This window comes from Ictalurus furcatus, chromosome 24 (genome assembly GCF_023375685.1).
Source record: "Ictalurus furcatus strain D&B chromosome 24, Billie_1.0, whole genome shotgun sequence".
Lineage (NCBI taxonomy): Eukaryota > Metazoa > Chordata > Actinopteri > Siluriformes > Ictaluridae > Ictalurus > Ictalurus furcatus.
The window spans coordinates 19,327,057-19,343,058 of NC_071278.1; the positions used below are offsets into that span (position 1 = coordinate 19,327,057).

Genomic DNA, 16,002 nt, shown 5'->3' on the forward strand with positions numbered 1-16,002 from the left:
GGTGCCTGAGTATGCTGTAAGCAGAAAAACCCAATGTTGATTAAGGCTGTTTGCCAGAATGAAGTCACATCTGACAAGATAACCCAGGCTGTCTCACAGGACAGTTTCTTGCTCGAAGCGGTTGCTTAGGGCCCCCAGACCACCAGGGGGTAATGTGATTTTTAAAGCGGATATTCAAAAATGCACATTTTACTATCATTTGGTGAAAAGGTTTGCATCAGGCTATGCATAGGGCCCCTTGTAGAGTGAAAAGAATAGAAACTACAATGTACGTAACTAAACTGGGTAACTAATGTACCTAACGTCAGAAGATTGTGAAGAAGCACAGATCATGAAAGGTCCGTATCTATCTGAGGTGGAAAAACGCAAAAAGAAAAAAGCTGAAGTAGAGAAACGGACCCAAAACACTGTTAAGAAATAAATACTGATTTACTGGAGTCACTCGTTTTGTCTGCTTTCTTGCTATCGCTTGTTCATGTAATCGAAAGGGAAAACTAATTAGCTAGCTCGTGTCTGGAGTAAAGATACTAGTAAGTGTTAGGCTGACACATGTTAAGTTGCTAGCTTGTTACTACTATATGTATCATTTAGTTTTTAAATAGCTTCTTTATAATATTTACTTTTCTTTACCTTAAATATATATATATATATAATTTAAATTTGTATTAATTAATCTGATTTGTATAATTTATTCTATAATTTGTAATATAATTTAATACCTTGTGTGTATAGTTCTTTATCAGTGTTTATTTTACTATTCATTAAATTGTTTTTTCCTTCATGCAAGGTAAGGACATATTAATTCTGTTCATTTTTAGCATATCAAATATTATGTAGGTAGGTGGGGGCCCCCAGATGTTCTGAAATGTCCCTTCTGCCTCACATACTGTGTGATAAAGACACACTTACCCCCAGTGCAGGTAGTCTCTGAGTGCAGGCAACAGCGACCTTCAGTTTCCAGTCTGTTTCTCCATCGAGCTGGTCTGTTCGGATAAAGCACGCTCCTGGGAAACATAAACGCATTCACCGATTTAATCATTCTCTACTCGTTTTTCAGTCCAGAGTATCAGTACGGACACTACAGCGTCAGGAGAAGTGATGAAGGTTTTAAACAAGCGGATCAAGTTTTGATCTATAGAGAGTTTCACACCTATCTGTCCTTTTCTGTACTGATAAATGAAAAACTCCTGATGATGCTGAAGGGTGGATGATGGACAAGGGACATCCATTAAGGAATAACCTCCAGCCTAAGCAAGTGATCAATAACAATAATTTTTTTTAGTTAGTTAGTGAAGCAAACACTGCTTTTAGCACAAGCTGACTAACAGAAATGGCAGTAAACGTGAATGGCCTAAACTCATGAAGATCATAAATCATATCCGGTTATACAGAGGGGACGAGTGGGTTCATTTAAATATCTGACACTCACATGAGGACACACTGCAACCATATTGGCACATGGAAGATTGATGGAAAAAGCTATAATCCCTTAGTTTCCATTACTCTACCCTGATGTTTCAAGCATTTAGCCGACGGTTTGCATTTGAGTCACGTTTAATCCAGTTACTGACTTTCAAAGCATGACTGTAATAAAAGCATGCTAACTGCAGTGACTCCGCACCGACCTGTGAACTGATTCTGACCTAGAATGAGACTACAGAAGACATGTAAAATGCATACAGATTTTACAACAAAGTTGCACAAATGTCTAAAGACGGCCACTGATAAAAAAGCTACGGTGGTAAAGATCATTTAAAAGGATCTAATGATCAACTAATGACCCCCTAAAGCTTACTCTGCCACAGTAAGCCCTTTATCTTTACAAAATCGTAATTCGCCAGCGTAGCAAAGAAAAGAAAAACAACTTACCAGACTTTTCTGTAGTTCTTAGAAAGATCAGATCGGCTGGAACTCTCTGATTCTGCATAACAAGGTCACAAGATACGGCACATTAGTCCAAGCAAACTCGCATTAAAACAGCAGAAAATCAAATCAAACAAAAATTTAATTCAATGAATTAAATGACATTTAATTAAGTAATTAATTAATAATTAAATAAACAAACAAACTAATAAAATAAGTTTCAGATAGACAGACAGATAAAAATAAATAACTAATAAATAGAAAATAAAAAATAACTAAGTAACTAACTAACTCAATAAATAAATGGGGGTGGGGGTTAACATGATTTTGGCCACAGTCCCTAATCTGAGCGAAAGGCACCTCTGATTAATATTCTGTGGCACTGATGACTAATTGCATTCACAGATTTCTCTTGCTTACTTTCTCCCTCTGCCTAGTTTTCTTCCTTTTTATATGACTGTTTTCAGGTTCTCTCTCATACTCGGTTTCAATTTTATTTTCACTTTCTTATTTTCTTTCAATATCTTTCTCTGACTCCTTCTTCATTTTTCCCTTCCCTCCCTCCCTTTTAATCGTTTGTTCTTAGTCTCTGTCTTTTTTCTTTGTCGTGCCTATTTCTTCCTTCCTCCTTCCCCCCCCCCCATTCCATTCTTTTATTTCCTCCCGCTTTCTGCATTTCTCAATCCCCTTCTCTCTTTTTCCTCCCTATCTTTTTCTTTTTCCATTCTTCCTTCCTTTCTGGGGTTCTTTCTTTCTCTCTTGCTCTTCGTTTCAATTTTTTTTTGCTCTTAACAGCTCCCATCTTTTACGCTCTAAAAGTATCTCTTTATTAAATTATACTGTCTTTTTTTGAACGGTCTCGTATTGTTTTCTTTCGCCGATTCTTTTTTTATTTCCTTCCTTCCTTTCATTGCTCCATCAATTTCAGCTCCTTGCAAGCATGGTGTTTTTGCTTCAGGAAACGCAAATCAAGCGATGGCGACATTGGCCAGAATCTGAACTCTGTGCTGTGAATGTCTTGTGTATGATCTTCTAGAAGCTGTGGTTTTCTGGCACACGTATGCCTATATGAAGCTGTCAGGCTACGGGCGCGAGCTCACAGCGCAGTAACTTTACTCTCACTATAGCATAGGCTCTGAATAATTGAGCAAGGTCACATGTGACACGAGCAATTACAGAGAGCCGACCACAAGCTGTGAGAAACATGATGCACAATAAAAAAAAAAAAAAGTATGACAGGATTTCATGGGACAGATCACACAGACGCTCAAGTCCTGTACTGACGGAACAAAAGGGGAAAATGAGACGGAGAAAGAAGAGGATTAAAAACCTTTTCAATGATGATGAGGTCTCCAACTTGTATGTCTGAGCTCTTCACTTGGACTTTTCCTGAGAAGGAGAATCATAAAAAGCCGATGACCTAACAAAACGAGCAAAAATATTCGACCAGATGCTATACAAGGAATAAAAATCCACAGGGAAAATAACCGCTCCAAGTTCACTGTTTTCCAATAACAGCTCCAGGGCTTTTATTCCTCTTATCAGAGCAATTAGTCAACAATTAACATCTGTTATTAATGAAAGAAAAACAAGCCATACTGTTTATCTGATTATAGCTTATCTGTTTGTAAACAAAATTCTAATTCAACAATGGTGGGGTCTCGATACGATATATTTTGGATACAGCAAAAAATAATCACTGCCTGAATACGTGCCTTAGGTTTCCAGTTTCAATAGATTAAAACGTTCAGTGTTCGAAAAGTACAATAAGGTGATTTTTGCGTGATCCATTCAGACTGGTTACAGAATAGAATGAAATTATAACATAACATTCTTATTTAAGATTCTGCCGTTAGCAGTTAGCTAGCTCTGTGTAGCCCGGGACGTGTTGCTGAATCCTGTGTTCTCGACGAAACGGAGTAGTCTCATATGTGCAGCTATGACACTTTATTATGTCTGCTGAATGTACTGTTCAGTCCTTACAGGATTTCATGGAGGTTTTGCTTTTTTTTTTGTGATTGTTGCGGCCAAAAATGTTCGGTTTTGCTGGGCCTTTTTTCCAAAAATTTTCAAGGCGACTTTTTTTGTGCTTTTCTTGCGGAAAACTACTTGAATTGACGAAACTTGCTTCGTACGTTTTCTTTTGTTCCGCTTTCGCAGTGATGTTTGCTGGTAAACGAGACCTTTTAGCTGTAGTCATGTTTGACTCACGCAATCGAAGACGGCTTTGCCTGAATGCACGTTGTGATGATGTCAAGTGACGCATTTTGGCCCAAATCTGCAGAAAATCCGCAGTAATTTTGAAGAATTGCAAGCGCTTCTGAATATTGCAGAGTTTGCTAGATTTAGTATTCATTTCTGCGATCGCAAAATCCTGGAGAGACTGATTGTTCTTTACACAAAAGTTTTAAATCAAAAGCCTTGCATTGAACGATATATGTAATATTGTTATACCACTAGCTAGTTCGTTTGATCACTTATGCTCTAACCACTATAAACAACTCTTCCCTCACCAGCCTCCCTTTTTATCCCCTCTCTGGTGGAAAAATGTCATGTTACTGAGAAACTGGAACGCATAAGCACCTCTGTCCTGAACACTTTGACGTGTCAGGGGGAAAAAACAACAACTTTACATCTGTCTGGTGCAAAGTGACGCTGACGCTGGAGACTCCTTCAAAAATCGAAATAAATATGCATTTCCTCCCAAAAACCTTCACGTATCAATGATCAATGTATAAACGTACATGGACAGTGTATAAATCCATTTATGTGGTTACTTTGGAAACAAGAATCGATTAGAACGAGCACATTGATATTAACCTTGCGGCTGGAACTTCTGTCAGAGCTGCTGTTACAGAAAATTAATCAACCTCTTCTGACCAATCACAGTAGAGTATCGCTGTACAATGTGCTTTTCTGGGACGTAATAAAGGCTGTGCTATTCTATTAAACAGAATAAAACTGTTCATATAAAAATGTCATCTGTAAATCTTTGGCTCAGATCGTCACTGGCTCAGACCAAAACAATAATTAGCTAGTATGGAAGCAGTCATGTTCACGGGTCACCTCGGACTGTGAGCTTGCTGTACATCTGAGAATTCATCTCTTTGTCCCTCCTGTAGCGGCGGACCTCGTCAACAGCCTCTCTCACCATGGTGACGGCCAACACAAAAGCCTGATTGACAGGAAGAACAATGAAACTCGTCGGAAGCTGAAACAATGGCTTTACAGACAGCTTGTTAGATCATTCGTACAACGTTCCGTTATGGACTGGCTCCGGGATCCGTTGCGATCGCTTGAACTCACCAGCGGCGCCCAGTAGGTGTAGAGATAGCCGATTTTCAGGGATGGCACAAACTGTGAGCAAGCCACCACCAAGAAATACAAGTTGAGGAAAAACTTGAATTGCTGGTATAAAACCTAAAATAAAAGAAGAGACAAGAATAACACTGATAACGTATCGTTCATTCATTAAACAACAACAACAACAACCGTTTCTGTTAAACAATTTTTTGTCAGAGTAACATTAACGCTCTCCGTTCACTCAATGTTCTGATAGATCATGTTCTCCCTGTTCACTGGCTGATCAGATAGAGTTGGCGACCTAGCGACACTTCAGACGAACAGCTCGTTTCCTCATGCAAAATTCATAGGACAAGCTGAAAATGAAGTTGCCAGCCACACTTGAATAAGACATCAGCCAGCAGCCATAACACAGCGGCTCGGCTGCATGCGTGAACGGAAAAAGGTACGTCAGAATTCTGCTGCCTCTTCAGCTGCACTTTAACCTGATTACTGAGGGAAAGCTGTTCTGAGAACGGTGGGTAGGGATTTCACTTACCATAAAAAAAACCACAAAAAAAACATAATATAGTCTTTCAGGTGCTTCGCCAAATTCCAGGTGTTTCTTCGCTTTGTTTGAAATGAACGCCGGCTTCAGAGCATCAATTATATGTTTGTTGTCAACGGCCTCGAATGCGAAGTATTTCCATATTTAACTCTTACCACTTTTCCCTCTCAAAGAGATGGGGCGGAGCTAAACTTGACACCGTCTTCTGTAGTTTTTCCCGTGTGCTTGTCGGCATTCTTCTTCTTCTTCTTCTTCACCACTTGTGGACTGATGAAAACACTTACGTGTATTTGTTGCCCCCATCAGTTCTGGATGAATCGCAACCACGGTACCTTCATTACCAACATTACCTACGCTACTGCAGAAAAACAAGTACCGTCACGTTTTAAGAATGTTGCTACCGACCTGGTGCTGAAGTATCGGTTCTCGTAACATCCCTGTCCAGGAGTATTTTTTCTGTCTTTTCATCGACAACAACTTAATGACATATTGTCGAGGGAGCAAAAATCCATCCATCCGTTTGTTTTTCCGTAACGCTCAACCTATTTAGGGCCACGGGGGATCCAGGGTCCGCGGGGGAAACCCTGGAGCCGACCCATCGCAGGGCACAATCGCACACACATTCACACACTACAGCCTACAGCGCGTGTCTGGACTGGGGGAGGAAATCAGAGTACCTAGAGAACATGCAAACTCCCCGCTCCCGGATAATAATCCTAAACTCATTCATTTCATTTAATCTGCATTAACGCACCAAAATAGCTAACTAGAACGCCAAACATTATTACAGTACCGTACTTTCGTGTCCACGTTTTTAGTCTAGTTAATTCAAACGTGTTTGGAAAGCACATCGGAGCCGACGGGTTTATCATACGTCCAGCCTTGATGATGCCAGAACTAAAACACGTCCTGGATATCTGGTGTTAAATAATAAATAACCCATACCACGTATTAATAACTCCTTTGTGTTCCGTGTGCGTTCTACACTTACCCCAGGCACGAAGGTGAGGATGTTGTATTTCTGGTTTTTGATGGCGTTTTTGGGGTACTTCTCTTCACATTTTTCAGGGTGGCCCAGCCAGACGGTTCGAGCCTTCAGCTCCTTCTTCCTCCGGCAGACGTGAGCCAGATACTCGCAGCAGCTGAGGCCAGGAAGTGATCGACATTTTACAACAAGAAAAGGGTGTGCTGTGGCTTTAAATATTCATCAGCAAGCAGTAAAAATCAGTAATAATAAGAGAAAACTGAAAATGTATCATACACACCTAAACCCTGTGTGTTTTCATTATAGCTGGATTGCTAATCAAAGTCTCTTTAAAATGAAGTCTCAGATAGTGCGTCAGATAATTTGATGTCAAAGAAATTTCATTTTTGCAACTGGAAACGTTTACAATAAAGAGACTCGACTGCTGTTTTCTTTGTAAGGATTGATTTTATTATATTTATACCTCTCTATTTTATTATATTCACCACTTATTTTTGTGTAACAACGTCGAACTGTGAAGTGCTTCATTAAAAAAAAAAAAAAATTACTTAAATCTTAATAGTTTTTAAAGCAAATCAGAATATCAGATGGGCATCGATATCAGCTGATACTCAGTATCGGTATTAAGAATCAGTATTCATAATCAAAGTGCTTATTTTATTATTTATTAAGATCGATTTTATTTCCATAATTCATTTATTTATTAGTACGATCGCTGTTATTCACATTTGTTTTATTTTTTTCCCAATAATCAAGCATGTCTTTCAAGCATGAATACTGGCTTTGATTTGTTTCATATATGTGTTTAAGATATGTTTTATAACATTAGCGTTAAGGTTAAAATAACCAGCGTGTACAAGCATGCAGATGAACAGCTGAGGCCACAAGACAAGCGCAGAAATCTAAGCGACCGGATCCCTGCTCCTGCTTCCGCTTCTCCTCCCTCCGAACCGCTCTCTAATGGCAAGCGCGCGCTTACACTAAACTCTCACTCCCCACTTTGAAGGTCATACAGCAAGCTTGTTGACTTTTCTATCCGTTTTACATTCCACCTGAAGTCTACACACATCACGCTGATGGACAGGATAGCCGGGCCGCTGGTGAGTGTACACAGTCATGCTGATTGGTTTGGTTGGCATTAACACGGATTACATAAACCTGGAAAAAAAATACAATAATATTTGTGCTGGCCTATCTGCCCTCTGTGCGCAAGTTGCCAGCACCCTGATTCATAAGAGAGATTATTTGCTCAAATAAACGTTGTTTAAATAATTGGCACGTTTGAATAAGCAGAATCACTCTGCTTGAATTATTTGTTCGTTTCATAATCCGCTGCCTAAGCACACTGAAAATTACTGGCAAGCACCAAACTGGTCAGCTGTGTGAAATCCGATTTGTTCATTAGGAAAACAAAATCAATATGCAGCTTACAAGTGAGATGCATCACCGATAAACAAATGACAACGGAAACTAGAGTCGATCGAGCAAGCAAGCAGTCACTTTATATACATAACACTGCGATGAGAGGTTAAAGTTAGTAATATTTCAATATTAAGTGAGACGGTGCTCGGCTCTCGGCTCCCGATGAGCTCAGATCTTTCGCTGCTGTGATGCAGACCGAGTAAGCGCTGCTTTTGACCTAAAATTCAGTCACGCTGTTTAACCCAGGTCTCTTTTGACTGATGATGTGCAACTAGGACTCAAATGCGTAACCAGCTGTGTGTGTGTGTGTGTGTGTGTATGTGTGTGTTTCATGCACAGTTACCTGAGCATAGAGAGATTCAAAGCCAACCTCCCTCTTTAACACACACTGATACACAGATAGGTGAACACATACAGCAGGGGTATTCAACTAAAACGTGTCAAAGTCCAGTTTCATAAAGTTTCTTGTTACTAACAAGCAACTAACATAACTGAATTTTTTAACTAGTATTTGATAATGTGGGTTTTTTTTAGTTTGTTGTTGTTTTGCTTTTGTTCTTTTTTTATTGTAATAATATAAGATGCACTGTTTTTTTTTAGGGCGACTGTTTAACATTCTGTCAAGGGTCCACAGATGAAAAACAGCCATTTGGCTAATTCTGGCACATTTACAGTTATGTTCATTAATGTGCACTGCCCTGTAAATAAATAAATAAACAAACAAACACATTTACGTTTTTCGGCATTTGGTAGACGCCGTTATACAGAGCGACTTGCATTTTTCTCATTTATGCAACTGAGCATAAAGTTGAGGGTGAAGGGCCTTGCCCAAGGGCTCATCAGTGGAAGCTAGGCAGTGTTGGGATTTGAACTCACGACCTTCTGATCAGTAGTTCAACGTCTAATCATTGACCTTATTCTGAATAAGACAATATTGTGATTAAGGTGTTTACATGAGTTGCTTTTAGGATATTCCTTTCATGTTCAGGTTTTACATGTTATAGGACATAGATGGATTAACGGCACACGCCATTACGTCACCGCGCCACACCGTCCGATGTTCCCTCCAGAATTTCACGTATCGACATACAGTTCTTCATTATGGTACCGTATACAGTTTTCATTTTTAATTTTACAAATGCTTCAATTCAAGTGCGGTTAATTATTTGTCGTGCTGTACGTGCAAATAGACGACTGCTTGAAGCCGTGAGCTGCGTCCCAAACCGCGTACTTGCCTACTATATAGTAGCTGAAATACATGTATACCGCCTACTATACAGCAGGTAAGTACGCGGTTTGGGACGCAGCCGTGCTCTCTTGTTTGCCGTCAGACGGTCGAGCGCTGCCATGTGTGTACGTGTCCTGTCGCAAAACGCGGTGAAAACTCTCACACGACGTTAAGTGTGTGATTAAGGTGTGTACATGTCTGTAATACATGTCAATAATGCGACTAAAACAGGAATACTCCACGTCTTAATTCGATTTGTGTTCACTTCGAGTATGACTTTAATCAGATTAAGGTCATCAATAATCGCTGTTTACATGCTAGTTTCATAATCAGAGTATCGTCTTAATCGGGTTCATATCGGATTATTGTTGTCCATGTAAACGTACTGATTGATCTTTTGATGCTTAACCACTAGTGATTAGTTCATGCATGTAAATAAGACATTAATTCAAAGTGTTTATGTTTTGTTTCGCACCAGCACTTCACATGAAGTGGAGAATAAATGCATACTTCTCTGCACAATTAACCTTAAACATTCTGGAGTAAATGAAATAGAAAAGAAACCTGAGGAAAAACTCGTTCCTGTACTGATGACCTGCCTTCAGGTTAATCGCTTACATAAACTGAGCTACGACCTGTTGTTTGTTTGTTTTTTAATCATTTCTGCTACAGAATTTTTTTAAGTGCCCGATTCAATCTGCAGAAGTACTTCTCTGAGGCTAAGTCCACATTAACCCGGGCAGATCGGAAAACCGCATTTTCGTTTTAAAACGCTCTCCGTCTACAACGTCTACTTCTGAACGTTCTCCGATAACTGCTCGTCCACGTCTGAAAAAGCTTACATCCCTATACTGCGTGCGCGTAAAAACATAATAAGCCTTTGGCCTGTGTCATTTCCATCAGGTGTTTATTTAAAAATGCGATCTGAAGGTTGTACAAAGTGACATTAATCTTTAACAAACTGGACAGCACGCCCAACAACTGAAGTACGACATTGTCCACCATCTCGTTTGTTTTGAGTTGAATGGGTCACGTGACTAAAAATACGTCATCGCGTTTGAATATCCCTGTTTTCTCAGTCCATCCTACAATGCGAAAACGCCATTTTCAAATTTATCTACTTGGGAGAGCTTTAAAAAAAAAAAAAAAAGGCTCAGTTTTCGCTCGACAAAAACTCCGTCTCAGTGAAGGCAAAAAACGTAGAGGAAACGATGCGTTTTCAAATTTATCCAGATTAATGTGGACATAGACTGAGTCTGCGTCTGGACTGTGGTCCACAATTTGATGCCCGCCGACATGTGTCGCATTTGACCTGTGTCTGTGGACAGATGTATTATTAGCTGCATGGATGGATGCATGGATGGATGAATGCATGGATGGATGGATGACACACCTTGATGCTGTAACTATAGCTCACTGCTCATTCCTGAATCCCGCTGTACTAGTGACATCAACTAAACATGTTTTAGCCACCATTTTGAGCCTAGAAGCATTTCAAGAGCATCGGAGTGATCTCTAGTGGGGTTCAACTGCAGTGAGAAAGCTATATGACTTCTGAACCGACCTGACTGCAGGAAGTGAACCAAATAAATGCAGTGTAGAGCCAAAGGACAGAGCTGTATAGTGCTGCAGAAATGCCATGTGTTCTGGAGATTTGGTCTGACAAACGAAAAGGGAAGTGAAATCTCTGACTGCGACACACAAAACGTTTTAAATTCATTATTTCCATAATCATTTATTAACCATTTACTGAGTGCCAGCTCTGTTCTCTCTCATTTTTTCTATTGCTATATTTCTGGATGAATGAAAGAGTATTTATTACAAGTGTGTTTTCAGCCTTACACGTCCCTCAGTTAAAGGTTTGGGGGTTTTTTTTTTGATTAGTTTTCTTTTTTTAAATGTGCAGTATGAAACCAAACCCAATAGCCAATAAAGTAAAAGTATTAATTTTGCTCTCATTTGGACTTGGTATATAGACTAATAGGTGTGAAAGCATCCTAAAATAAAGTTATCATCATATAACTTACTCTCCCTGCTAGCTTGTAAGATGTCATTACTCTTAATATACCGTATGACGTCAGGGTAATATCTGACATTTTCATTTGTATAAACACAGAAATGCATTTAATTTCAGCGAAGTATGTGAATGAAGAAGGAGTCAATCTCATAAGTGTTCAGGTGCGATGTACCTTCCACACAACACCTTCCAGCCTCCGCAGAGGAACCAGCCCAGGCCACGGCGCCTCTGTCTGATCCTGGCTCTGGGAAGCGTTTGGTAATCACTCTCATCGTTCTCGAAAGCCTCCTCGGACATCATCAGTGGCATTTCGTCAAGATACGAGGCTTCGTCTTCAATCTGGTACCTGGCAAGAAGAAAATAGTGAGTGAGCGTTACGTTTTCTATTCAGAAACTTCTTCGGTACTTCAGTGGAGAACTCGTGATGTCATAAAACCGTGTGGGGCCCAGTATGCAAATTATTAGACACTTTCAGTCATAGTAGCTGTGTGCTAAGAAAAGTTTCTTTATTTATCACATACATGTGATGACATGTAGTGAAATGATTTTTTTCTTAGTTACTCATCCCACAGGATATACACACACAATAAAAAAGTATGCAGTAAAATAATAAATACAGCAGACATAATAAAATATAATAGACTGTAAAATAAAATATTATACAGACTATTATATAGACTACATAACTAGCGACACAACTAATTTAGGATTTGTCTACAGAACAGCACTAGCCAAGCGAATAAAAATGCTACAATTTTATCCTGGAGTTGTGTTTTATGAATATGATTACTAGCTATAAACCTTGATTGACACCTGAATGACCGCTATAGCATCTGATTAAGTAGGGATATAAACAGTGGTTATCAGGACCTTCAGTTTAGCGTACACAGGACTATGTGCTAATCGACTTCATTCTCTATCTTTAATCACACGAATATCCCATTTTATACACCACAACTTACTCTTCTATCATAAGTGCATCCTTATGAACTTCCTTCATTTTTCACTGCACGCTCCTCAGGAAAGAACAAAAAACACTCCATCCGAAACATCTTTGAGATAAAGACCCGAGAACTGTCTTGCCTTAAATCTCCAGAAACGTCTTAGAGAACCGAATTTAAAAAAAGCTCAAGTGTTGAGAGTACTCTGCATACTCTCACACCTATCTCCAGTGCTGCGTGGCAGAAAGCTACAATAACACGCCGAGACGAGCCGAGTCTCCAGAGGAGATCAGATTGCAGACACACATCAGCCGAGCATCGCCTCCACTTACAGCCTACACACCTTCTCCCACCTGAGTCTTTCAGTTCTCTATGAATTTAGCGGAAGCAGTTAAATAATCACCTCAGACTAGGTTTTTATGATTAATCAAATATTACTCAAGATTACAATTGTAGGTGCCATATTTGTGAACAGTGAAACATTGTGATTATTGTTAAAGATATTTTATATTCTATTTAGTACTCTCAGTTTGACCAATCACTGATCATCATTGTTCCCTAATTACCAATCACTGATCACTATTGTTTTCCCCAATGAGCAATCATTGATCATCACTGTTCCCAACTAATCACTGATCACCCTTGTTCCCTACAACCAATCATGATCACGCTTGTTCCCTACAACCAATCATGATCACCATTTTTCCTCAGTGACCAATCACTGATCACCATTGTTCCCTTCAACCAATCACTGATCACCATTGTTTCCAACAACCAATCAGTTATCACCATTGTTCCCGAATGACCAATCACAGCTCACTACTGTTAATAACAACCAATCACTGTTCACTACTATTCCTAACAACCAATCACTGATCGCTACTGTTCCCAACAACCAATCATGATCACCAATGTTCCCTACAACCAGTCACTGATAACCATTGTTTCCTACAACCAATCACTGATCACCATTGTTCTACAATGACCAATCACTGATCACTACTGTTCCTAACAACCAATCACTGATCACTACTGTCTGTCTTGGCTATGTTTACATGTAATAAAAGTTTATGTAACTGTTCCATTCCTGTTCTTAATAGAAATTATAGCTAGTATTTTGTAAATACATATAGTTATTTTATGGTGACAGAATTACTGAATTCTTCCTTCTATTAAAAATAAGCATTTCTTTCTATTAATAATAATAATAATAATAATAATAATAATCTGCTATTTTCTGTTCTGATAAAACTCTTCCATTCTAACTGTCTTCATTCTTCATGTAACACGTTTTGATATGCAAATGACCATGGCGATCAGCTGATATGCAGATTAGTCTATGGCATCATCTGGTCTCTTTGAGTGACTTCAGCTACTTTCCTTTACGCGAGTTTGCAACACTGCTTTCAAGGTTTCTTCCTCATATCGTCTGACCACTATAGCCCCTGGGAACTAAATCCATATCTGGATCTCTGTAAACATGTTTTTGTAACCATGGCAATTTTCAAAAGAACTAACTATCTATTAAAAAAAAAAAAAAAAACCTTTTAATATTTAAAGCTATGCTAAGGTAGGGAGAAAAGTGCAGGCCAAGTAAAGCACTGTAAAGCGACAGTGCTGGTGACTAACGACTCATGTGATATAGATCCTCAAGTATATGACCATGGTTAAGCCATACTGAAGCTCTATGTTATATGGAATATGTTAAAAGAATGAAACTTGGTGTTAAATGTGTATAAGCTGTAAAACAGCGGTGTTGTACAGTATTAAAGTGCATAACTGCGCGTGAGCTGACAGTAGACAGCTGACAGTAAGCTACAACAACACTCTTAGCCTGCTAGCTCCAAACCCCGGAACCGCATCAAATAACACACTTCCGCGGTGGTAAAATAACATTTCAATGAATTAAGACTCGGTCGTACATTTTAAGAAGGCGGTTCGAACAGAGTAAAAGTAGATTTCTAACCTGAGATGTCTGCCAGCATTGTAATAAGGGGGTTTCTTGGAACTGTTTCGCATAGGATTCAGTGGGATGCTGTCAGCCATCTTGGCTGGAATGTGTACGAAATGACGTCACTCCCAAGCGCCACTCCTGCGTCCTTCTAGTCCCACACTGCGTACTAGCGTACTGTAATACACAGTATGGAAAGATAGTACTGATTAACTTTAAGGGCGTGCTGTTTGGACATAATATTTAGTACTGAAGTATGCAGATTTGAACGTAGGCTAGTCAAAATACATTCTACCATTAAGACTACTGACTTATGACTCTCTCATGAAAATAATAATAATAATAATAATAATAATAATAATAATAATAAAGCACTGAGGTATTTTGTAGTTATTTGTTTCTATGTGTGTTACTTTGTGTTATTACGTGTTACTACTTCCGTTCATACTTATGAAGGGTGCTCATCTGGAACTGACTGTGTATTTTTGGAAATATTACTATTGTTTGGACCTGATACTATTGTTTTGACATACATGTACTAATCTGGCATACTATTTAGTACAGAAGAATGCAGTTTTATATAGGCTACTCAAAGGTAAAACTAACCTTTTTTTCAAGTTGACTGTAGACAGCTGATGAGCCTCACACCTCCAGGGTCGGGGGTTCGATTCTGTGGAGTTGGCATGTTGTCCCGGGTACTCCGGTTTCCTCCCCCAGTTCAAAGACATGCATGGTAGGCTGATTGGCATGGACAAAGTGTGCGTAGTGTGTGAATATGTATATGACTGTGCAATGGATTGGCACCCTGTTCAGGATGTGTACCCCACGCTGTGCCCGATGCGCCCTGGGATAGGCCCCAGGTTCCCCGCGACCCTGAAAGATAAGCAGTATAGAAGATGGATGTAGGCAGCTGACATAAAGATGTCGCATTGTTATGATATGTGTGGGTGAAATTCTGAAATTAATATGAGCCTGAGATATTTAATTTAGTGATATATATTTGGTTATGCACTTCATAATGACTATCCCATGCGGGGGGGGGGGTGGGGGTGGGGGTGGGGGGGGGCTAAGTACACTCCAGACTATGAGATCAGTGTCACTGATGTATTTGCTTAAAAATATTTTGATTTCTTTAATTTTTAACTGGTTTGTTTTCCTTTTGCCTGTAGAACATTAAAAAGTATCTATGCTTATGTGAATCTGAATTCTGTTCATCCTTCATTCAAGGGTTCCAATAATTCTAGACTTGTAATTTTACTACAATTTTACTAAGGTTAAGAGTCAAAACACATCATGATTTTGTAAGAAAATATTTTCAGTGAAGAAGGAGCATCGTCAGTAACCGATTTATCCTGGTCAGGGTCATGGTGGATCTAGAGGTTATTCTGGGAACATTAGGGAGAGGCAAGAATACACCTGGCTAGGACACCCATCACAGCATACCATACACACACCCATTAGGATACTTTATAAGCCCTAGAAATGAATCCAATTAAATCAGCAGATTTCAGATTTCACCTCATCATGTAAAAATACTGTAGGTGTAGTGAAAAACAGTAAGCCACACTGTCAATCTTGTCATATGTCCTACCAAAATATAAAAATAATGTCTCATTTCATGCACTTTGAGGACACTGAATATTGTGAAGTCTTATTAAAACCTGTGTTTTTAAATATACCACAACACCCCTCCCCCCAATTTTACCTGTTCTACATGGATTAAAATGTAAATGTCAGTCCAAAAT

The 16,002-nt window shown here is 39.2% G+C and overlaps 1 protein-coding gene across 1 annotated transcript in view; it reads right to left on the reverse strand.

Annotated features, from left to right (window-relative positions):
* atp9b (ATPase phospholipid transporting 9B) overlaps nucleotides 1-14,537 on the reverse strand; it is a 52,278-nt gene extending 37,741 nt beyond the window's left edge. The window contains exons 1-8 of the mRNA XM_053612633.1: nucleotides 14,273-14,537; nucleotides 11,538-11,711; nucleotides 6,705-6,855; nucleotides 5,170-5,283; nucleotides 4,930-5,038; nucleotides 3,194-3,252; nucleotides 1,870-1,921; nucleotides 910-1,004 (exon numbers count right to left, since the gene is read on the reverse strand). Of these exons, the coding sequence (XP_053468608.1) occupies nucleotides 910-1,004; nucleotides 1,870-1,921; nucleotides 3,194-3,252; nucleotides 4,930-5,038; nucleotides 5,170-5,283; nucleotides 6,705-6,855; nucleotides 11,538-11,711; nucleotides 14,273-14,352 (834 nt within the window). The 5' untranslated portion in view covers nucleotides 14,353-14,537. The remainder of the gene's footprint in view (nucleotides 1-909; nucleotides 1,005-1,869; nucleotides 1,922-3,193; nucleotides 3,253-4,929; nucleotides 5,039-5,169; nucleotides 5,284-6,704; nucleotides 6,856-11,537; nucleotides 11,712-14,272) is intronic.
* Nucleotides 14,538-16,002: the final 1,465 nt, after the last annotated feature.